The 23,125-nt window shown below is 40.7% G+C and overlaps 1 protein-coding gene across 5 annotated transcripts in view; it reads left to right on the forward strand.

Annotated features, from left to right (window-relative positions):
* The window catches only part of XRRA1 (X-ray radiation resistance associated 1), an 88,729-nt gene that overhangs the window by 43,985 nt on the left and 21,619 nt on the right, over positions 1 to 23,125 (forward strand). For 4 of the 5 annotated variants that reach the window (XR_003567876.1, XM_027848334.1, XM_027848335.1 and 1 more), the window contains 7 exons: positions 5,824 to 5,921; positions 10,762 to 10,895; positions 15,781 to 15,909; positions 17,094 to 17,329; positions 18,929 to 18,969; positions 21,824 to 21,949; positions 22,977 to 23,070. Coding sequence is in view for 4 of the 5 variants with exons in the window: in XM_027848334.1 (XP_027704135.1) it covers positions 5,824 to 5,921; positions 10,762 to 10,895; positions 15,781 to 15,909; positions 17,094 to 17,329; positions 18,929 to 18,969; positions 21,824 to 21,949; positions 22,977 to 23,070 (858 nt within the window). In the remaining variant the exon portion in view is untranslated. The remainder of the gene's footprint in view (positions 1 to 5,823; positions 5,922 to 10,761; positions 10,896 to 15,780; positions 15,910 to 17,093; positions 17,330 to 18,928; positions 18,970 to 21,823; positions 21,950 to 22,976; positions 23,071 to 23,125) is intronic. The other variant, XM_027848337.1, reaches the window with a different exon arrangement.

The raw sequence follows: 23,125 nt of genomic DNA on the forward strand, positions 1-23,125 counted from the left end.
ATGACCTACTCAACCACTGCCTGATAGCCCCACAAGAATGGTCACACTCTTGGTCTCACACTACCCACGTGTTCCACTTCCATGATCAAGGATTCTGCAGTCTGACTGTTCCAAATCTCCTTTTTCAAATCCCCTGCAACACTCACTGCCTTCTTGGCAGCTAGATGAGACAGTGCATATAGCAATGGGCCCAGAGTCAGGAAGACTTGAGCTCAAATTACTTACTAGCTGTGTGACCCTAGGCAAGTCACCTCACCTTTATCTCCCTTATTTTCTTCAACTGTAAAATGGGGATAATAACAGCACTCAGCACCCAAGGTTGTTGTGAGGATCAAATGAGATAATATTTGTAAAGTGCTTAGCACAGGATCTGACACATAGTACTTAATAAATGCTTATTCCTTTCACCCTCTCTCTCTTCTACCCTCTCAGGCCAGGTCTTCACTTTATATTTTACTGGAAAGAATCGAGATCATTCTCTAAGAGTTTCTTCTTTTCTCCTCCTCATCTCTACAGCCCCTTGATATAATCTCCCAGAATTTATCCTTTGTTCTGGTCTCTGATGAAGACGTGACCCATCTTGACAAGGTCAACCCCTCTCTGTGCACCCTTGATTCCATCCCCTCCCATTTCCCCCAGCATATTCCCCACTCAAACATTCCCCCATCTCACTAATCTTTCATCTTGTCCTATCTAGCGCTTCCTTCCCAGCTTCCTATAAACAAGTCCAAAGCTCCCCATCCTTAAAATACCCTCACTTGATCTTACCATTCCCTTTGTTTTCCTATATCTCTCCTCTCTTTCTCAGGCAATCTTTTTAGTAAAAAAACAAAAAAAAATTACACTCAATACTTCCACTTTTCAGAGTCTTCTAAACCCTTTGCAATCTAGTTTTATCTCATCACTCCACTGCCATTGCTCTCTCCAAAGGTACCAGTGATCTATTACCTGACAAATCTAAAGGCCTCTTTTTAGTCTTCTTCTTGACTTCTTTATAGCATCTGATAGTGTTGATTACTCCTTCCTCTTAGATACTTTCTTTCCTGGGTTGTTTATGATACTGTTCTCTCCTGGTCCTCTTCCTACCTGTTTGACTGGTCTTGTACTGATTGTCCCCTAGGCCTGAAATACATTCTCTCCTATCTTCCACTGCTCCAAAGACTTCCCAGGGAGCCTTGTGTGAGCCCTGACCCAGGCTGTCTGCCTGTGGCCTCTGTGTTCACCTCAAGGCCTTTTTCAGTGCTCTGGAGGCTTGCCTTGGATCAGACCCACCTAGAATGACCAGTATCTGCCTCCTCTCTTGATGCTCCCAAGCCATTGCCTTCACCTGCCCCCTCTTGCTGTGAGATGGACATCTTGGCCTTCATTGGATGCAGCATTACCACCTGCTGTAGGGCTGGACTTTAAGGGAAGGCCTTTAACAGTCTAATCACCTGCTTCCCTCAACTGACCTCTTTCCAGGCACTGATTCTCAGTGTGGATTCATTCTTCGGTGGTTGGTGTACTCCAGTCCCATCATAGTCTCTCTCTCTCTCTCATACAAACACACACACACACACACACACACACACACACACGCATATACACACATACACACCCTTAGTGATTCTAGACCCTTGGATGTCCCTATGCCCCACTTACTCTCACCCTCCTCAGGGGCCATCATCAATTGTCCTGACCTAGGTCTTGCCACTGGACTCTGATGACTCTGGAGGAGAGAGTGAGGCTGATGACTTTGCACAGCCCTGCCTCACTTAAATCCAATTCATTGAAGTCACTGGTCCTCCTCGAGAATGAAGGACAAACAACAACACCCTCCTCAATTCAGCCCTATCAAATGTTCTTCTCCATATCTCCCTGTTCCTTTGACTGTGCTCTCTGGAATGCCTGCCCCGTAACTAACAAGCTTCCTTTTATCTTTTATCTTTGCTTTCCCACTCCTTCTTCTAGTTCTAATTGAGACCTGACTTCCTCCTGATGACACTGCATCCCTGGCCACTCTTTCCAGTACTGGTTGTACTTTTACCCATAACCCCCCTCTCTCAACTCACTAGTTGAGGTGGTAGAGCCAGAATATTCCTTGTTCCCTGTTTCTAATTCCAGACTCTCTCACTGCCAATATCACTTAGTAACCTCTCCTTCTTTGAGGTTCACTCAATAGAAATTTATCACCCAATCATGATTCTCGTAGCTGTTATTTAACCATACTACCCAGAACACTGTCTTTCCTTTCTCAGGGAATTCAATGCCTGGACCACAGTCTGTCTCTCCACCCCAACTCTTTCCATGATACTAAGGGACTTAAACATATATATGTGTGTGTGTATATATATATATATATATATATATACACACACACACACACACACACACACACATATACACATATATGTGTGTGTGATATATAATATATGTACATATATAACATACAACTATATATATACACACACACACACATATATATATATATATATATATATACTCTTTCAAACATCATGACTTCCCAGTTCCTCAATTTACTCATTTCTCATGACCTGCCCCTCCGCCTTAGCTATAAAAAGAAATGGTCCTACTCTTAATTTTGCTATCACTCACAAGTGTTCTACTCCCATGTTGATTAACTCTGAAATTCTTTTATCAGTCATAATTTTATCATTTTATCTTTTCTTCTGCCTTATCACCCCTCATCCTGTTTTTTGTCCTCACTGTGACCTCCGATTCCTTCATCCCTCAGTTCTTTACCAGAAATTTCTAATCACTTGCACTACTCTTTCCCCTTTCCTATCTCAACCCTTTGGTGAACCAGGTCAACTCCACATTATCCTATGTACTTGAGCCTTTTGCCCCCTTATTCTATTGCCAATCATGCCCTGCCAAGCCCCAATCTTAGATTACTCCCACCATCCATATCCTTTACTCTTGTTCACATGCTACTGAACAGAACTGGAGAAAATTCCAAAATAATGCTAACTGCATCAGCTACAGATTTATGTTATGGAATCTCAACTAGGCTCTCACAGCATCAAGGCAATCCTTTTACACCTCCCTGATTGTTTCTCTATCCCACTTACCACAGTGGCATTTCTAAACCTTCTCATTTCTCAGATCTCTTATGTAACACCTTCCCCCAACTCTCTTAGCTGAGGACATCACTCATCCTTCACTGGAAAAATCTCAGGCCATCTCTTCCTTCACCTCAGTCTTTCATGAAGAGATGGCCCTTCTCCTTGCCAAGCCAAAGAAGAGACCAATTCTATCCCATCTTCATCAACAGATTGCCCCCTCTATCATCCTCATACACTCACTAATCTTCAGTCTTTCCTGATCTACTACCTTCTTCCCTGTTGCCTACAAACATGCCTCCAATGTCTTATATAACCATCATTTGTTCTGACCTACCCCACTGGCGCTCATCTTATATCTTCCTAATTCTTTCATGGCTAAACACCTTGAGAAATCTGTCTTCACTGATTGCCTCTCACTCACTCACTTCCTGTCCTTTCACTCTCTTCTAAATTCTCTGTAGTCCAGCTTGTGACGCCATTATTCAACTCAAACTGCTCTCCCTAAAGTTAATTGTTAAATCCAGTGGCCTCGTGTCAGTCTTCATTCTTGTCGACTGTTGACATTGTTGATCACTCTCTTATCCTGGATGCTCTCTCTTCTTTAGGTTTTCCTGACACTGCTTTCTCCTGGTTCTTCTCCTAGCTCCTTCTCAGTCTCCTTTGCTACCTCTTCATCCAGGTCACATTCATTAATGATAAGTATCCCCCAAGACTATGTACTAGGCTTCCTTTTCTTCCCTTCTCTATATGGTCGCATTTCATCTTTTCATCAATGCCCATAGGTTTGATTATCATATCTCAATGTAGATGATTCTCAGGTTTATTTATCTAACCCTAACCTCTCTGCTGAGCAGATAGGTGTTGCAGTAGATTGAGCACAAGGGACACGTAGTGGGGCCAGCTCTGGGGTCATCACCAGGTTGAGAAACACAACTAGCACCATGCTTGTAAACAACGCTTCTAATTTTACAGATAGAAACTGAGACCTAGAGAGAGGTGACTTGACCAGTCACACACTAATTCTCTGACAAAGCTAGGTCTAATATCCAGTTGTCCTGACTCCCAGTTGAGGATTTTTTACCCAACAACACTGCCTTTTCTTAGGACCATGCTTTGTCATAATCTAAGAGGTGAGGTTGTGTTTTTCTAGCATGTGGTCAGGAATAAGACAGACACATTCTATTTCCTCCTAAATTAGCTTCCTCACCAAGTATAAAGGAAGCAGCTTTAGGACAAATCAGAAATTAAAACCTCTATTAATTGAATCCTCTGTTCACATTCTGGTGATTTGAATATTCCTTTGCTATCTTCCTTATTGTTCAAAATCTTAATGTGTTCAATTCTACTTTCCTGACTTAAAAGGTAAAATCTAGTGAACACAGTCAAATTTTTGACAGTTAAAGATTTTGCAAGGTCATCATTCTGAACATCTACCTGACACAGGAGAAAGTGCAGGGAAAGGAGTTGGAAGATGTGGCTTCCAGCTTCACCTCTGTCTATGACTGCCATTACCTTGGGCAAATCACTTTGCCTTGGTTTCCTGCTGTGACAGATTAAGTGATCTCTAAGATCCCTTCTAGCCCTAACATTCTATTGCCTGTGTTCTACAGTCCCTTCCAACTCTGACATTATAAAGTCCTATGAATCATACCCCAGGTCAAACTAGGGAAGGTGTTTTTTGTTTGTTTTGTTGTTTTTACTAAATTCTGGTCACAAACTTGTTTTCTTGTCAAAAGTAGAAATACTCAATAAAGTCCAAGGATTATTGCTTACATTTGCATAGTACTTTACACTTTACAAAATATTTTATAACATGTAGAATCATAGATTCTAATATTATTTGATTTTAAGATCCTATGATCCTAAAACTCTTTGATCTTACTGGATTCTATGAGACCAACCATGAATAATTCCAAGATTTCTTTCTAATTTAAAGGTTCTTACTACTTCAGCACTTCAGAGGCCTGTGAACCAGGTAGTCCCTCTGGGTATTCCCTTCAATGACACAGATTTCAGGCCTTATATAACTTAGGAGATGGTTTGGGGGAATTGCTGGGGCTGAAAAAATTCATCACCTCTGGCCAGCCCAGCAATAAGTCTCTCTAAAGACTTATTGTGTCACTGGGCCTGTCCTTAAAGCCTTTCCAGGTTGGTAGGGACTGCCAGAGTTTACAATCCACTGGTTTGGCCTTTGAGCACCTGGGGTCACCTCCCTGGTGGGAGGAGGCATCAGATAAGGACATTAGTAGAGGATCAGTGACTAAGCTTGAATTTGAGTCTGTTATTCTGAACTCTTTATAATGCTATAATTCTGAGACTGTGATTCTAAGTTTGATTCTATAATATTAAAAGTTTCTGATTCTAAGATTTTATTATTTTGGCATTCTGTTAGTCCAAGTTCTCATGATTCTGACCCTAAATCACAATGTAAGAATAGTTTGGATTATAAACCAAAGTATAAATTCTTGAGGTCAGGGATCCTATCTTATTTATCTTTTCATTCCCAGTGCTAAGCAGCTCTGCACATAGGAGGTCCTTAATAAATCCTTAATGAATTTTAATGTTCTTTATAAGTTAATGGCAATAGTACACAAAAAAAACCCAGAAAACCAAAACTCTGCATTTGTTGTTGTACTATTTGGCTTTTGGATTTCCTATTCAATGTGTGTGTGGTTTGTTTTTTGTTTTTTTTTTTTTAAATCTGTAAGTCTCTATGAGATGAAAGATACAGATGTTATATTTCTCATTTTCCATTTAGAGGTATTTCACACATTTCCTGCTTTAAAGGAACTGGAACTTTGTTTCAACGGAATTAAAACTGTCAGCATCAAGACAGGAGAATTTCGATTCTTGGAAGTAAGTTTGGGGACAAGGTGTCCTTAGAGAGGGTGCCTACTTGTCATCTCTCTGATTGTGGTTGTAGAGCTCCCTCCTCACAAGAGGTGTTAAAACTATACTTCCTGGTATCTTTTTGTTGATTCAGTTCCTTTCAGAGTTGAATTGAAAATAAAATTGAGCTTGAATCATGCTGTGGGTACTGACACACCTACCTACCACTCCTAGAGCCTAGAGACCTGACTCGTCTTCTTACTGGCTTTGTTCCTCTGGGCAGTCATTTTACTCCTCTGGGGCTCAGTTTTCTCCTCTGAAAAATGGACATAGTAATAGTTATGAAAGAATGTATGTGAAGTATATAACCACAGAATACTATATGAATTATGAACTTTGATAATGATGACAAAAATAATGAATACGTCTTCCAGATAATGAAAGCTTATGTATTTTATATATGTTTGTATGTATTTATACACAAAACTTTGATTCTTTTCATCATTTTCAATGTGAGCCTTTATAAAATATATTCGATATGTAACACATGACCTAGCACCCCATGCTCTGGGATTACGTGTAGTTGGTTCAAACTTAGAGGCATACCCTCACTCTCCCTCATACACATCCCAATCACTCTCTCTTTGGTTCACTTTATCCTTACCCAGAATTTACTCTAGGAAATTTCATAATAGAGTTCAACTATCCTCTTATCTATTTCTCCACATATGTGGGTGAAAAGATCCCCAGCTGCCATATAAGGCCCCAAGGAATAATGCATATATTAGGTATAGATAAGCCTTTATTTCACACTGTAAAAAATGCTTATAGGTCTCACCAAGCCTCCTAAATAATCAATATCATCCTCCTCTCTCTCTCTCTCCAGTCAGTTCTTATAGATAGCACTTAAGGTTGCTAAACAGGCAACCCCCTTCCCATCAGACCAAAAAAAAAAAAAAAACACAGTAATAGCAGAGGGCAAAGTCCTATGCCTTCCTTATGCTCATCTCTATCATAGCTTAGACTCCCCTGATGCTTCCTCACTCTGAGGGACCATCTGCAAAATATTCTTTTCAAGAGGTTGGCACTACTCAGCATCTCCTCTTCTCTCTACAAAAGCAAACATTTATCTCCAAGCTGTCAGACTTAAGGTCTCTACAGGCAACCCTAAGGCTGATGCAATCTGTGTTCCAGCCAAATCGTAAGACTGTGAGGCCATGAACTTACCCTGCCTTTTCCCACTTCTGTATCTTTGCTCACAAAATCCCCTGGGACATCCTCTTTACCACCCACCCCTGTCCCAACCTCTACCCACCTGTACCAACCATCCTATCTCTGGCTCTAGAAATAGTACCTATTCTTCAAAGCCCAGCTCAGGAGCCCTGGCTCTGTCTAGAAGCTCTTTGTGATCTTCGTAGTCAGAAATGGCATCTCCCCACTCTGCACTTTCATAGTTCTTTATTTTCATGTTATATATTCTTCCTGTTCTTCAATTATTTGTATATGTATTTCATCTTCCTTACTAGATTATAAGCTTTATTATGACAAGAACTGTCTTATTCTTTATATTTCTTCTAGGGATGAGAACAAGGCTTCATCCACAGTTGGCTTTCAATATGTATTTGTTGAATCGAATTGATTGTACTGGGGTACATTAGAGAATTAGGGGCCTGAATTTTAGACCTGCCATTGCATTCCATCCATACCCCCTCCCTTTAGTTGAATTGTGTTTCTTCCTTACTTCAGATACCTTAACATCCAGAATAGGCAAGTCACTTTCTGAGTCTTAGTTTCCTCATCTATAAAATGAAAGAGCTGGTCTCAATGCCTCTAAGTCCCTTCTGACCTAAATCTATGACCCTACATCTCAATCCCTCCACCCTCCTCATGAGTTGCCATGGCCACAAAAATGCATCCCATGTTGGCCAACTGTTTGGTGATGAACATCCCCATACTACATTGGGCTGGCCCTGGGATGGCAGACACTCAGTTTATTACAGAACCCGTATGCAAAAGACTTTCCAGTTTGGTAGGCCCAGTCAGAGCTGACATTCCACAGGCGTAGCTTTTGGAAGTCCAGGGTCCCCTCCAAATTGAAACAAGAGAAACAAAAGAGGAAGATTTGAATGGAGATGTTTTAACCACCATGGAAAAATAATTGCTCTTTTCCTAAACCCTTTCTAGAGAGTCAGAATTCCCATTATGTCATAGCCCATGTGAATAAGACATTTTCCTTCATGCTTATTTAATTTAGCATTTTAACATCTGACCAAGGGGATTACTGACTAATTCATTCTATAAACATTTATGAAATGCCAACTGTTTTCAGAGTCCTATGTTCCATCCTAGGAGAGATATAGAATTTAGAAAAGATACAGTCTAGACCCAGGTGTGAAACTTACAGTATAGAAGGGAAATAAGATACAAATACATCTTGATCATCATCACTATAAGAATATTTCTCATTTTTATAGCACTACAAGATTTACAAATTGCTTTCTTCCTAATGATCCTATGAGACAAGTAGTGCAAAGAATATTCTTTCTATTTTTCAGATGAGGAAACTGAGAGACCCAAGAGATAAAATAACCTATCCTGAGATCACATATCTAATAAGACCAGAATTAAGCACAAGTACCCTACTTCATGTTCAAGGTTCTATCCACCACACCCCACCCTCTCACATAATATTAGATGACATTAGCATTAGGAAGGTAGAAGCAAACTTCTGAGAGGCATTGGGGGAAGTCCATTGCTGGCATGGAGGATGAGGGGAGGTTTTCTGATGGAAGTGGCTAGGAATTTAGTAAGCAAAGAGGAATGGGGAAGATGTTCCACTCAAAGGCATCATTCATTTTCAAAAGCTTGGCCAATGCTTTATGGTGGTTTTGCTAGCCAAAGTATTCTGTAGTCACTCAACAAACTGAATGTAGACTCTGAAATCATATGTAATATCTGGCCTCAGGGATCTTTCAGTCTAGTCAGAAGACAAAAGATGGACACAGATAATTCCATATAAATTATCATGAAAGTTGTGCACTAGAAAGGTTTGAACAAAGTACTATGAATGAATGAATGAATGAATGAGCATTTTATTAAATACTATATGCTGCTAAGCCTTGGGGATCAATCATTCAACAAGTATTTATTAAATGCCTATTATGTGCCAAGTACAGTACTGGGAATTGGTGATACAAATAGAATGAACCTATTCACAAGCTTGCATTGAAAGATAAGGACATACATAAATATATCAGAATAAATTTAAGGAGAATATCTACAAATAAATGCAAGGCAGGGCATGAGCAGCTCTGGGAAAGGGGGGTGAATCAGAAAAGGCTTCATGCAGAAGATGATATGTGTGCTGCACTTTGAATGGAGAGAGGGACTCATTGAGGTGGAAGTGCGGGGGAGAGTACCTTCCAGGATGGGGGATGACCAGTGCAAAGGCAGAAAGAGGGCAAATGGAATGTTGTGTGTCAGGGCCAGAAGACCAGTTTGACTGAATTACAGAGTGTGGGAGTAGGAGGAATCGTGTCATAATGATACTGGAAAGACAAGCTGGGGTAAGATTGTATATGGCTTTAAAAACTAAACACAGGAGTTTATATTTCATTCTACAGACTCTAGGAAAGCCTCTGGAGCTTATTTAATATGGAAGTGATAGAGCCCAATCTGCACTTAAGGAAGCTCACTTTGTACAGGATAAACTGAGGCAGGAAAACCAATTGGAAGACTGTTGGAACAATGTAGGCAAGAGATGATAACATGGTAGCCATGTGAGTAAAGAGAAGGGCTTGAATGTGAGAGACGTGGAGCTGGAAAGCAAGATTTGGCAATAATAAATATGTGGGCGAATAAATGAATAAATATATGGGGTGAGGGAGAATGAGGTATTTATAACATCAAGGTTACAAACATGGGTGAGACTGAAAAAATGGTGGTTCCTTCAGCAGAAACATGGAAGTTTTGAAGAGGATTGAGTTTTGGGAGGAAGATAATGAATTTAATTTTGGACGTGTTGAGTTTGAGATGTTCTTAGGATATCCCATCTGAAATATTCAAGAGGCAATTTGTGGTACAGGGTGGAAGCTCACGTATTAAAAACTGAGGTTGACGATATAGATCTAGGAGTTATTAGTAGGGAAATGATCATTAAGCCCACGGGAGCTCATGAGGTCACCAAGAGAAAGAGTATATAGAGAGAAGAGTAAGGGGGCCTAAGACAGAGCCTTGGCATGTACTCACAGTTCTGGGACATGATTTGGATAATGAATCAGTGAAGGAGGCTGAAAAGGCTCCATACAATGGAACAAATATAGGGGAGTGATGGCCAGGGAGTGATATTTTGGTTGGGAAAATTACAGGAATGGTGAATGGAGCCAGAGGGGAGCTAATCGACATTCCAGGAGTGACAACAGAGTTTATTTGATTAATGTTTTTAGAACTGAAAGGGGTAGGAAGAGTGACTAAGGGTATACATGATGGCATGGCAGCTGGTGAGAAGTCTTGGAAGTAAAGGAAATTATGTTGGGAACCCAGACCTAAATGTAGTTGCAAACTGAGATAACCACCAGTTAGGACAGTGGGGCCCCAAGGTGGGGCCCCAAGTGGGCTTTAAAGGGTTATTGTGGCTTCTGAGCTTGGTTTCTGTGAGATTCAAGATTCAAGGAAGAAGAGACCTCTTCTAGCTGGAGCAGGTTTCCTGGAGAAGTAGCTCCTGGGTAGGGCCTTGAAGGATGGGAAGAAAGGGCAAACATACAAATTGTCAGCTCTAATAGGATTTCTTCCCATGGGTAAGTTTCATTACAGTACACAATATACTATAACATTTGGATACTTTTTTCCCTATCTTTTTGGAACTTAGCACTTGGATCTTTCATTCAATAATTTGTCTCAAGAGGCCATCCGTGAGCTGGGAATTCTGCCTTGCCTTAAGATATTGCTTCTAACAGGCAATGGGCTTACTTCGCTTCCTCCCAACATGGCTGTCACAGAGCCGTAAGTGTTTATTTCTGACCTAGCTTCAACAAGAGCCCTCATAAAACCCAAGGATCTCCTTTCAATTTGTTTTTCAGACTGACTCTCATAGACTTGTAAAAGTCTCCTTCCAGTGTGACACCTGACCTAGCTTCACCATGCTCTGGTAGCCCCATCGGGTAGAGTTATAAGCATCTCATTTCAATATGCCTTCCAACCCACCTTCAATATGGTACATGCGCAGACACAAGTGTCTCCTAATTTACTTTCCAATTTACCTTCCCACCTATTGGCAGCATTCAACATCCATTAAAAACAAAAACAAACAAACAAAAAAAGTCTACTGTGTGTTAGGCACTAGGGAGGTAGCATATTTAGATAAGATGTGGTCCCACTTTCATGGAGATTACAGTCGAATGAGAAGATAAAACGTATATATATATGTACAGATAACCATATCTGAGAGCCTAGAGTCCAGGGAAGTAGAGGAAAGTATCTGGAAGGCAGCAGCAAGGTGAAATGAGGTGAGTGGAGTTCATTAAATTATTTAATTTAATCTTGTGTGCTTGGGTTACTGTGTCCTTGTGTCTTGTTCCTGGGTATTATTTGCTTCAATTAAACAAATTAAGCCTCAATAGAAAAATTTACCTGTTAGTCAGTAAGCATTTATTTAGCATCTACTATGTGCCAGGCCCTGTGCTAAGCCCTGGGGATACAAAGAAAGGCAAAAGACAGTCCCTGCCCTCAAGGAACTTACAGTCTAATGGGAAACAAAACAAGCACACAAATATGCACAAACAAGCTACATGCAGGATAAATAGGAAATAATGGAGGGAAGGCACAAGAATTAAGAGGGGTTGGGAAAGGCTTGCTGTAGAAAGATGGATTATATCTGAGATTCAAAGGAAGCCAGAGAAACCAGGAGGCAGAGACGAAGAGGGAGAGCATTCCAGGCATTCATGCCAGCCAGGGAAAATGCCTGGATGGAGAGATGAGGCATCTTGTTTGATGAATTGCAAAGACTCCACTGTCGCTAGCTCAAAGAGTATGTTGGGGGGAGGGTGCAGAGTTAAGGTGTAAAAAGACTGAAAGGTAGGAGGGAATGGGGACTAAGTTATGAAGGGCTTTGACTGCCAAATAGAGAATTTTGTATTTCATCCTAGAGATGATATGGAGCCACTGAAGTTTAATGAGTAAGGGGGTGACTTGGTCGGACCTGTGCTTTATGAAAAATAATTTTGTCAACCAAATGGAGGATGTCCTGGAGTGGGAAGAGACTTGAGTCAGGCAGAACTTCCCCTCCCCTCCAACCCCCCCCAACCTCCCCCTCCCAAACCTCCCCCGTAGGCTATTGCCTAATAATAAGCACCTGCACCAAAAGGGGTGAGGGTGTATTTAAGAGCTGTACTAAAGATGAAATTGACAGGCCTTGGCAACAAATTGGATATGAATAGGCCAGACCAATAAGATAAAAATAACTGTGCTACCTAAATTCATTTATTCAATGCCATACCAATCAAACTACCAAAAGATTATTAGAAAAACAACAATGAAATTCATCCGAAGGAACAAAGTGTCAAGAATTTCAAGAGAAATAATGGGGAAAAAAGTAAAAGGAAGGTGGTTTAGCAGTATCAGATACCAAATTTTACTACAGGTAGTAATTATCAAAATGATTATGTATTAGTTTTTTTAAAAGACAGGTTGATCAGTGGAACATACAGAAGCCAGTGAAGTTAGTAGTCTGGTATTTGATAAATCTCAAAACTCTAGCCAGTAGGGTAAAGACTCATTGTTAAGCAAAAACTGCTGACAAAACTGGAAAGCAATCTGGCAGAAGTCAAGTTTAGACCAACACCTCATAATATATACCAAAATTAGTTCTAAATGGATATATGACTTAGATATAAAAGGTTATATCATAAAAAAATATAGAAACAAAAAGGAAATTTCCCTTTGGATCTTTAGGTAAGGAAAGAATTCATGACCAAATGGAATTAAAAGGATCGCAGGAGACAAAATAAACAGTTTTGATATCATAAAATTTAAAGGTTTTGTGTTTTGTTGGGTTTTTTTTTGTTTTTGGCCAGGCGATGGGTTAAGTGACTTGCCCTTGGTCACACAGCTAGTAAGTGTCAAGTGTCTAAGGCCAGATTTGAACTCGGGTCCTCCTGACTCTAGGGTTAGTGCTCTATCCACTGTACCACCTAGCTGCCCCAAAAGTTTTTGTACAAATAAAACTAAAGTAGCTAAAATTAGAAGGGAAATAGTAAATGGAGGCAAGGAGGATCTTCATAGCAAGTTTTTCTGATAAAGTTCTAATTTCCAAGATGTATGAGGAGTTGATTCTAAATGATAAGAATGAGAGCCGTTCACCAATTGATAAACGGTCAAAGGTTATGAGTTTGTCCTCAAATGAAGATATACAAGTTATCAACATCCATATAAAAATGCTTCAAATCACTAATAATTAGAGAAATGAATATTAAAGCTATGCTGAGGTTCTACCTATACTCATTAGATTGGTAAAAGTGACAAAAAAGAAAAATGACAAATATTGGAAAGCCTATAGAAAAAACAGGAATGTTAATGCATTGTTGGTGGAACTGTGAATGGGTCCAACTTCTGGAAAGCAATATGAAACTATGCCTAGAAAGTTAGCTGTACATATTCTTTGATCCTATGAGGCCTATTATACCCCAAAGAAGGTGAGAGAGAGAGAGAGAGAGAGAGAGAGAGAGAGAGAGGACCCATATGTACAAAAATATTTATAAGTAGCTCTCTTCAAAGTGGTTAAGAATCAGAAACTAAGGGAGTGCCCATTGATTGGGGAATGACTGAACAAATTATGGTACCTAAATGGGAGTGTATTATAATTATGATACATGGAATGTTATTTGGGTTGAAAAAAATGATGAAAGGAATGGTTTGAGAGAAACTGAGGAAGATTTATATAAAGCAGTGCAGAATAAAATGAGCAGAACCAGAAGAACAATTTATATTATAACAACAACATTGTAAAGACAACTTTGAAAGACTTGAGAAGTCTGATCAATGCAATGATCCACCATGATTTCAGAGGATGGATAAGAAAGTGTGCCATCCACTTCCTGGCAGAGAGCTACTGGCCTCAAGATACAGACTGAGATATACATTTTTGGACCTGGCAGTGTAGGAATGTATTTGGTTTACCTGTGTATATTTGTTCGAAGGGTTTTGTTTTTCTTTTCTTTTTTTTTCTTTCCAATAAGATGAGTAGGAAGGAGAGGAAATGCATGCTTGTTAATTGAAAATCAAGTAAAAATGTTACAAATAGGTATGAGAGCCTTCCTGTATGGAAGCTGTACTATCTCTGAAGGAAGTAGCTTTATGTGCTCCAAGCAATGAAATGGATTCACAGGTATATTCAGATAATATCATCCAGTAATGGACAGAGAAAGGATAGTGGTAGTTAGTGACTCCTTGTTGAAGGGACCTGAGCTAGCTATTTGAGGACTTGACATACTCAACAAGAGAGATTTGCTATCTTCTGGGGCATGTATCTGGAACATAACAAAAAGCATCCTAAGACTTATCAAACCTGATAAACATCACCTTCTTCTATAGTTTAAGTGGAGACAAAGGAAGCTAAGAATCATTTATAAGGATTAAGAAGTCTTCAGCAAGAAATGGAAGACCTTAGGGGCACAGACAGTTCTTTCATCACTACTTCCACAAGAGAAAGCCATATTTGGGATATGAACAGCTGGTTGGAAAGATGGTGTCTGTGAATATGGATTTCTGAACATTGATGAGTTTTATCCAGGTATGGTGTTCACCTAACAAAATTTAAGAAAAATTATATTTAACTGGAGTCTTGCAAATATGAGAGCTTTATAATGAAAAGGAAGAGGAAAAGAAAAAACAACTGTCCACATAAGTCTAACCAACCCTACTGCAACAGAGAATAGCAGGTACCAAGAGGAAAGAGAATAATGGGGGAAAGGACCATTCATTCATAGGAAATAACATCTAAGAAGAAAAGCAGCAATGAAACCCATGACCGCCAATGTCTGTATACAAAGACACAAAGCATGAATAATATATATGGTAAGCTAGTGAACCTAACATAAGGAGGTAAATTTGGCTTCATAGGGATAACTGAGTTTTGGTAGGATGGAATTCATGATTGGGATTTGACTTTGGTAGGAGTAGATAAGATGATGATGGTGATGATAATGGACAGCAGAATAACTCAACGCTTATTTTGCGTCTCTATTCTCTTCCAATTAGAGTCATCTTTGAATAGGAATAGTTATAACAAAAATGGTTAGCAAGATAGAGAAACCCAATGTAAGTGAGAAGATGGTAAGGTAATATCCAGTTGCTCTCACCAGGCCTGAGTGTGAACTGAATTGTGTAGTTATCACATATACTTGGATAGACCTGGGATCTCAGTGTATGGGTACTATCTACCAGCTCATCCACATCCCACCCATAATGTAATTCTCCTATATTATTCTTGTCCATGTATTTTCATGATTCCTCCTCAGAAGAGTTATCTAACACACTGGAGGCCTTCCTTTGGTTCTATTTTTTTTACCGTCTTGTGGCTTACATTGTAACCAAGCTATCACAGAACTGGTGCCAAATTTCCAAACTCATTCATAAAATTATAGGAATTAGAGCTGAGAGGGCCTTACAGATTATTCAGTCCAACCCCATCATTTTACAGATAAGGAAACTGAGGCCCAGAGAGGAGAACAGATTTGTCCAAGGTCACACAGTAAGTGTCAGGACAAAGATCCAAACCCAGATCCTCTGACTCCTCAGTAAGGTTGGTCCAAGGGTCCTGGAGCCCCCCTCAAAGAGGAATTGTTCATTTCCTACTCAGAGCAGTGATCCTTCCCGACCTTTGCCTTCACAGGAACCTTTCCGTCATCTGCCTGACCAATAAGTGTTATGTGCTAAGGTTCCAAGCTCTGGAGACACTCATCTTAGATGACAACAAACTCTCCAACCCTAGCTGTTTCGCCAGTCTGGCCGGACTCAAAAGGTAATGCTGACTACTGTGGGAAAGTCGCTTGACCAGCTTCCCTTCCTGCTCTCTTCCCTGGCTGTCCCAACCATCCCAGGCCCCTTGACACCAGGGGAAGATCTCAGTCGCAGTTTATGGCTCAGATCACTCTGCTGGTATTTTGTCACAGGATCTTAGAATTTAGAACTAGAAGAAATCTTAGCAGCCATCCATACAAAATGTTCATTGTACAGAAACAGAGACCCTGAAAAAGCAGTGTCTCACCCAAGCTCACACAGCTGAGTCATATAAAGACAGCATTTTCGAGCTAAGAAATAACATAGAGAGATATTCTAACCTAAACACCTCATTTTATAGATGGAGAAACTGAGGCTTAGATAAACTCTCTTTCTGAATAGTAGAAGTAAGGAGCAGGGCCAAGATTGGAACCTTGGTCTTGTGACTCCAAGTACGGCACTTTTCCAGTATGTGACACTGCTTATGAGCCAACGGGGAGTAAGAACAGTCGAAAAAGTTAACGAAAGTCTCAGGCATCAAGATTAGAAGTCTCAATGTGAAAACAGGTTCAATATGAATGTATATGTAGAGCCTCTATCAAATTGCATACCGTCTTGGGGTGAGGGGAGGGAAGAGATGGGGAGAAAATTTGGAACTCAAAATCTTACGGAAGTAAATGTTGAAAACTAAAACTAAATAAATGTGGTTTTTTTTTAAATGTAAAAAAAAAAGATAAGAAGTCTCAAATCCAGAAAAAGGCAAGTAATGGCCTCAATGTTATGAGTAAAGAAACTGAGACCCACAGACATAAAATGGTTTGTTTAGTTACAAAGTAATAGTCAGTAACAGAACTGGGATTTGAATGTGGGTTCTCTGATCCCAAGTCCTGTGCTCCTTACATTACACACTCCTCCTTAATAAAAGAAGGGTTAATATTCTATAATAACAACTCATATTTGTATTGTAGAGTGCTTTAAGTACTCTCCTCAAAACATTCATGCATTGTGTGAAGCAGTATTATAGTATTATCCACATCTTACAAATGAGAGAACTGCAGATCAGGATAGTTAAGTGAGTTGCTCAGAGTACAAAGGGTTAATAATGTCAGAGCAACATTTTGAGCCCAGGTATTCTGGCTCAACAACTTTTTCCAATGTACCACACTATCTCTGTCGTTCTTATATTTCCCTTTTATTCCTCTTAAGACTGAAGAAATTAAGCATGGAACAAAACAAGATTTTCCGGATCCCATACCTGCAGCAAGTTCAGTTACCCAAGTTCTGTGATGAATCAAGCAAGAGAAGGGTTGGTTCCCAGAAAGAATCTAGCCCTAAACAGAAGCTAGCACAAGGTATGAATGGGGCCTTCCTGGAAAGCAAGTCGGGAAAAGGACAACCAGATTATGCCATATTATCGATGAAAAGGGATGTGGACCGGACAGGTGGGTACATTGTATCCCCAGAGATTTTATTCCACCCCTAGTTTTATTCAAGCAGAGCTTTCAACAATGCTGAGCTTAGACCTGAAACAAAAGTCTGTCTTGCCAACATCCAAATGGATCACCACAAATGAATTGCCAATCCAAATAGATTGTCACAATGGAACGGTGCTGTATCTAAACACTCAAGATGGCAGGTCACTCAAAGACCTGGGAGAGATGGATGGTGGATGTAAATAGGCTGCAGCCCATTTCTGACAATAAACCACACACACACCAACATAAAGTCACCATCAAAGAGATGTATGACTAGGAAAAGAGGTGGGCCACTTATGACATGAAAGGGAGAGGAAACTAATAGATGGCACAATTGGTTAATCAATAAACATTTATTAAGTGTCTACTATGTGCCAGGTATTGTACTAAGCACTAGGGATACAAAAAGAGGTGAAAGACAGTACCTCCCTTCAAGGTGCTTACATTTGGGGAGACAACATGTAAATAAATATACACAAAGCAAGCTATGTATACAGGACAGATAGGACATAAATAAAAGAGGGAATTCACTAGAATTAAGAGGTGGTTAGGGAAGGCTTCCTGGAGAAGATGAGATTTTAGTTGGAATTTAAAGGAAGCCGGGGAGGTCAGTAGTCAGAATGGAGGAGGGAGAGCATTCCAGACATGGGAGATAGCCAGAGAGAATGCCTGGAACTGAGAGGTGGAGTGTCTTGTTCGTAGAACAGCCAGGAGGCCAGTGTCATTGGACTGCAGAGTATGTGTTGGGGAGTAAGATGTAAGAAGACTGGAAAGGTAGGAGGGAGGCAAGGTTATGAAGGGCTTTGAATGCCAAACAGAGCCCACATACTTCATTGGCACCCGTGGGATATCATGAGATCCACAGGGAGGCCCTCCCCCAACATGCTGGGTTGCCTGGGATGAGAAAGCTTGGACAGGCTGTGATCTGCACTATTAGAAGGGGTATCTACAGTGATGAGATCACAGATCCCAAGCATCCAGGTATCACAGTGCAATGGAAAGACAAAGCCTGGACCTTGGAATCATGAGCCCTGGATTTTAGTCTGACCCTGCCACTTATTCACTGTGTGACCTTGGACAAATCACTTTTCAAATGGGGATGACTCCTGCTCTGCCCTGCCCTGCCTCCTTCTCTAGGCTATTGGGAGGAAGGGGGAAAGTGTAAGCTAATGGCTTTGGAAAGGGTTTTGTCACCTTGAAGTCCAACATGAATAATACCAGCCCACATTCCTGCAGTGTTTTGCTGTTTACAAAGCAGTCTAAAAATGTGTCTTCTATGTGGTAAGCACTTGTTGAATTCCTCACAAGAGCCTTGTGAAATGAGTAATTTGATTATTATTATCCCCATTGTACAGATGTAGAAACTGAGACTCAGAGAAAGAAAATGACTTGCCCGATGTCATATAGCTAGTAAATGTCAGAGATGGAACTCAAATCTAGGGCTTCCGAATCCAAGCCCAGGGTTTATTCCTTTAAAAATACCATACTATTCTGCCTTTTCAAATGAATGTCCATTTTCTTCATTATCATTAATCAACTTAGACTTTGTTTCTTATCTGGTTACAGAGGTTATATTCCCATCTTTCCCTGGATATTCATCCAACCAGGTAAGATCACGTATTTAGCCCTGAACCTTTTAACTTCAGATGGTAAAAATGGAGTAACCAGAGGGCTAGCCTTTGCCTCAGAAGCACTTGGGTACAAGCCCTGTCTCTCACACATATTAATTCCCCAAGCCCATAGGCTACAGAACTGTTGTGGATAATAATCGTAACTAACACTTAATGTGCTTTAATGTTTGTAAAGCAATTTACATATATTGTCTCATGTGATTCTCAAAACAACCATGTTAAGTAGGTGCTATTCTTGTTTCCATTTTATAAATCTGGAAACTCAGGATGAGAGGGGCAGAAGCGTCCTCACTGGAAGTTTCCTTTGTCTATGAAATCAGACCTGTACTAATAATGGTGGCGGTGGGGGCGGGGGCGGGGGTGGTGATGATGAAATGGTAGGGAGGTTCAGACCTGTAATTTCATGGTGGGTAATCTCCCTCCACTGATATTTATATTCTTAGGGTTGCTTGGGACATCAAGAGGCTAAAACTTGATTATGGTTACATAGCTAGTACGTAAGGGCAGGTAGGTGGCACAGTGGATAGAGTGCCAGACCTGGAGTCAGGAAGACTCATCTCGCTGAGTTCACATCTGACCTCAGACACTTACAAGCTCTGTGAATACCTAGGTTCATTCCTGCCTCTGTCATGTACTAGTTTTGTTGTTGTCTAGTTGTGTCTGACTCTTCATGAACCCGCTTGAGGTTTTCTCGGCAAAGACACTGGAGTGGTTTGCCATTTCCTTTTCAGCTTATTTGACAGATGAGAAAACTGAGGCAAGCAGGGTGAAGTGACTTGCCCAGGGTCACATGACTAGTAGATGTCTGAGGCCAGATTTGAACTCAGGAAGAGGAGTCTGGCATTCTATGCATTATGGTGCCACCTAGTGGCTCTCTAGGTAATATGACTATCATTATTATTATTATATCATCATCATCATCATCATCATCATCATCATCATCATCATTATTATGCATTGGATTTAAAGAAGGGGAGATGAAGGCAGGGCCACATTAAGAGGTAATACAAAGCAGTGCAGTGGACAGAGCCCTGAGTTTAGAGTCTTGGAGGCCTGGTTTCCAGAGATGATTTTGCCTGATTCACTCTATGACCTGAAGCAAATCATTTCCCCTCACCAGGTTTTCTCCTGTATAAAATGGGGCGGGGGGGGGGGGAGAAGAGAACAATCCCTGCTCTAACCATCTGACAAGACTATTTGGAAGCAGTGTGGTAGATAAAGGAACTGGACTTAGAGTCAAGAAGACCTAAATTCAAATATTACCTTAGACACTTAGTAGCTGTGTGACCATGGACAAATCTCTTAACCTCTTTGAGCCCTTGTCTCTTCATTTGAAAAATGAGGATAATGATAATAGCTGTTACTTTCCAGGATTGTTGTGAGGATGAAATGAGATGAGCTGTTTGTAAATTTTAAAGTGTTATGTAAATAAATGCTAGCCAAGAATAATAATAACTATGACATACTTCGTAAGTGTAAGCTGCCACTAGTCTTTGCACCTTATAATAACTCACATTTTATAGTAATTGCAGTTAACAAAATTCTTTCCTCAGAATAACCCTAGAAGGTAGGTAATAGAATCATCATTACTGTCACTTTACAGATGATGATATTAAGGTTCTAGGAAGACAGGTGACTTTGCCCGCACTGCTTGCAAATGTTGGAGTCAGGATTCCGATAGAAGCCCAGTGCTTGGCATGTTTTACTAGGTCACCTCTATGGAGGGTACTTAGTTTAAGAGGGATACTGATTAGTCATTCTCCATGGTTGCAGATGGAATGGGCCTAAGTAAAAGCAAGCAAGATCATGGTTAAATCTAGGAAAAACTTGACCTTGACATTAAGTGTAAGTGCTAAAACTACAGGACTAGTGACTAAAGGAGGCTGTAAAGGCTCTTCCCCTTCAGGAGCTGATAGACTTCTCCACCTGTATGGAGGGAATGGAACCAAAGAGTCTCCATGGATCCCTTCAAGGAGTTAGCACATTTAATTCAGCCTATTCAGGATTTTCAATTATTTGTGCCTATCAGAAGCCAATCTAGAACTCGAGACTGCTTAATATGCTCTTAGGTACATTGGATCATAGTACTCAGAGCTAGAAGGAACTTCAGAAATCATCTAATCTAAATCCTTCATTTACGGAGGATACATATCCTCAAAGAGGCAGAGTGATTTGTCAGAAGTTATATACCCAGTAAGTATCTGAGCTAGGATTCAGCCTCAGTCCTTCCAAATCCAGTATTCTTCCTACAGTGCCTAAGCCAGGCAGGGCTCATAGAAGGGCATTATCTTCCCATTTGGTTTGTTCATCTCTGTATATGTCTATGTCCCTTTGAACCCTAGAGTTTGGGTCTAATTTGACTCAGACTTTGAGTCCGTGAATAAGTTTCACCATGGACAGCTCCCAAGTCACTGGTAGGGACAGAACAAGGTATCTTGGCTCAATTCAATTTGATACAATTTAATTAATGTTTATTAGGCAAAGATCTCTCTCATTATTATACTCTCTCCCCTTCCTGAAATTACTTTGAACTTACTTATTTGTGTATGTGTATGGATAGGAGAATGTAAGACCCTTGATGACAGGGCTGTTTTGGTTTTGTCTTTTTCTTTGTCTCCCCAGCACCAGACTCATTGCCTTGTATGCCATGTACCTAGACGTCACTTAATAAATGCTGGTTGACTTGGATTGAATGTGTTTCTTAGTTTCATCTCTCAGGAAATGGCTAACCTGGGCCCCAGATTTCTTGGGAGGCATCTATCTATCTGTCCTGTGCCACTACAGATCCTTCTGCCATGAGATACCACTTTGACTTTCTTTTCCTTTTAAGGCAAATAAAGTCTATCCACTTCCTCCCATATTTGAAATTCTTCCTGTGAAGTCATTGAAGGCCCTGAACCAGACATGGGCTCCACCTTTCCCAGAGCTGAAATATCTTAGCCTGGCCCATAACAAGGTGAATCTCTTTTGTCTAAAAGATACAGATTTGTGCCCTCTCATTTAACTGTGTCTTCCCTCAGACCATGGGCTTCCAAAGGGTGGGTGGTGGAGCTGGATCTTCCCTTTCAGACCAGGGGTTCCCTAAGGACAGGGGGTATGTCCCACCTCCACATCTCACCCTTCTGACCAGGAGCTACCTGAGGGCAGAGAACACATTTTGACTTCCCAGCTCAGACAAAGGCTTTTTTAAGAGCCTCATACCAAAGGCTCCTTGTAGGTTGGAGCCTTTTGTCTTCCCTCAGCCTAGGGAGTTTCCCTATGGGTAGGAGTCTTGACTGTCACCTCAGATTAGGAACTCCATAAGATCAGGAGCCATCTGTGTCCCTTCTGACTCGAGGCTTCCCATGGGCAAGAATTATTATCCTCTGTCTTCTGGAGCTCTGCATTTCCCATTATTAGTGTGTAGGGCAAGTTGGGAGCTCAGGACATGGTGTTGCCTGACAGCCCACTTTGAGACTTCTACATCATATGTAGAACCATCTTGTGAAGGAGAGAATGTTCAGGACAAAACTCACACTTTTGGGGCTCCCCTGTGTTCCCAAGACAAATACCAGAGAGAGGTTAGCCTCAAAGCTCTCATGTCAGCCCAGGATTCAACCTCCTTGACATTTCTAGTACCAATTGCAAGTTTCTGTTGCCTGGTAATTTCCCAGTAGCAGGCAGTGGCCATTGTTTGGTGGGAAAATCACATTCAATTGTTGAATCATAGCTTCTTAGAATCATAAAATAATAGAATTTTAAAATAACAAAATCCAGAATCATAGTATCACAAGATCTCAGAGTTGGAAGGGAGCCCAGAAGTCATCTAGTTCAATCCATATCTATACAAGAATGCCCCTCAGAATACCCTTGCTCTTATGGCAGAGAGTGAATGCTAGGGACTTCACACCCTAAACCCATTCCCTGGGATTACCCGGATCACTGGGGCCTGGCCTTTAGTAGGGCTGGGGTCATATTGATGGAGATAATTCTTGTCATTCCAGATCTCAAATGAGGATGCTCTCCTCCCTGTGGCTCTTTTCCCCTCTCTAAATGAGCTAATCTTCCACAACAATCCATTGGTGATCCATACAAAGGGTAAAGTATTTGCAATTCAGTGTAGCCCAATAAATCTATACTAAATACCTTCTGG

Source organism: Vombatus ursinus, unplaced genomic scaffold (assembly GCF_900497805.2).
Source record: "Vombatus ursinus unplaced genomic scaffold, bare-nosed wombat genome assembly UNPS02005659.1, whole genome shotgun sequence".
NCBI lineage: Eukaryota > Metazoa > Chordata > Mammalia > Diprotodontia > Vombatidae > Vombatus > Vombatus ursinus.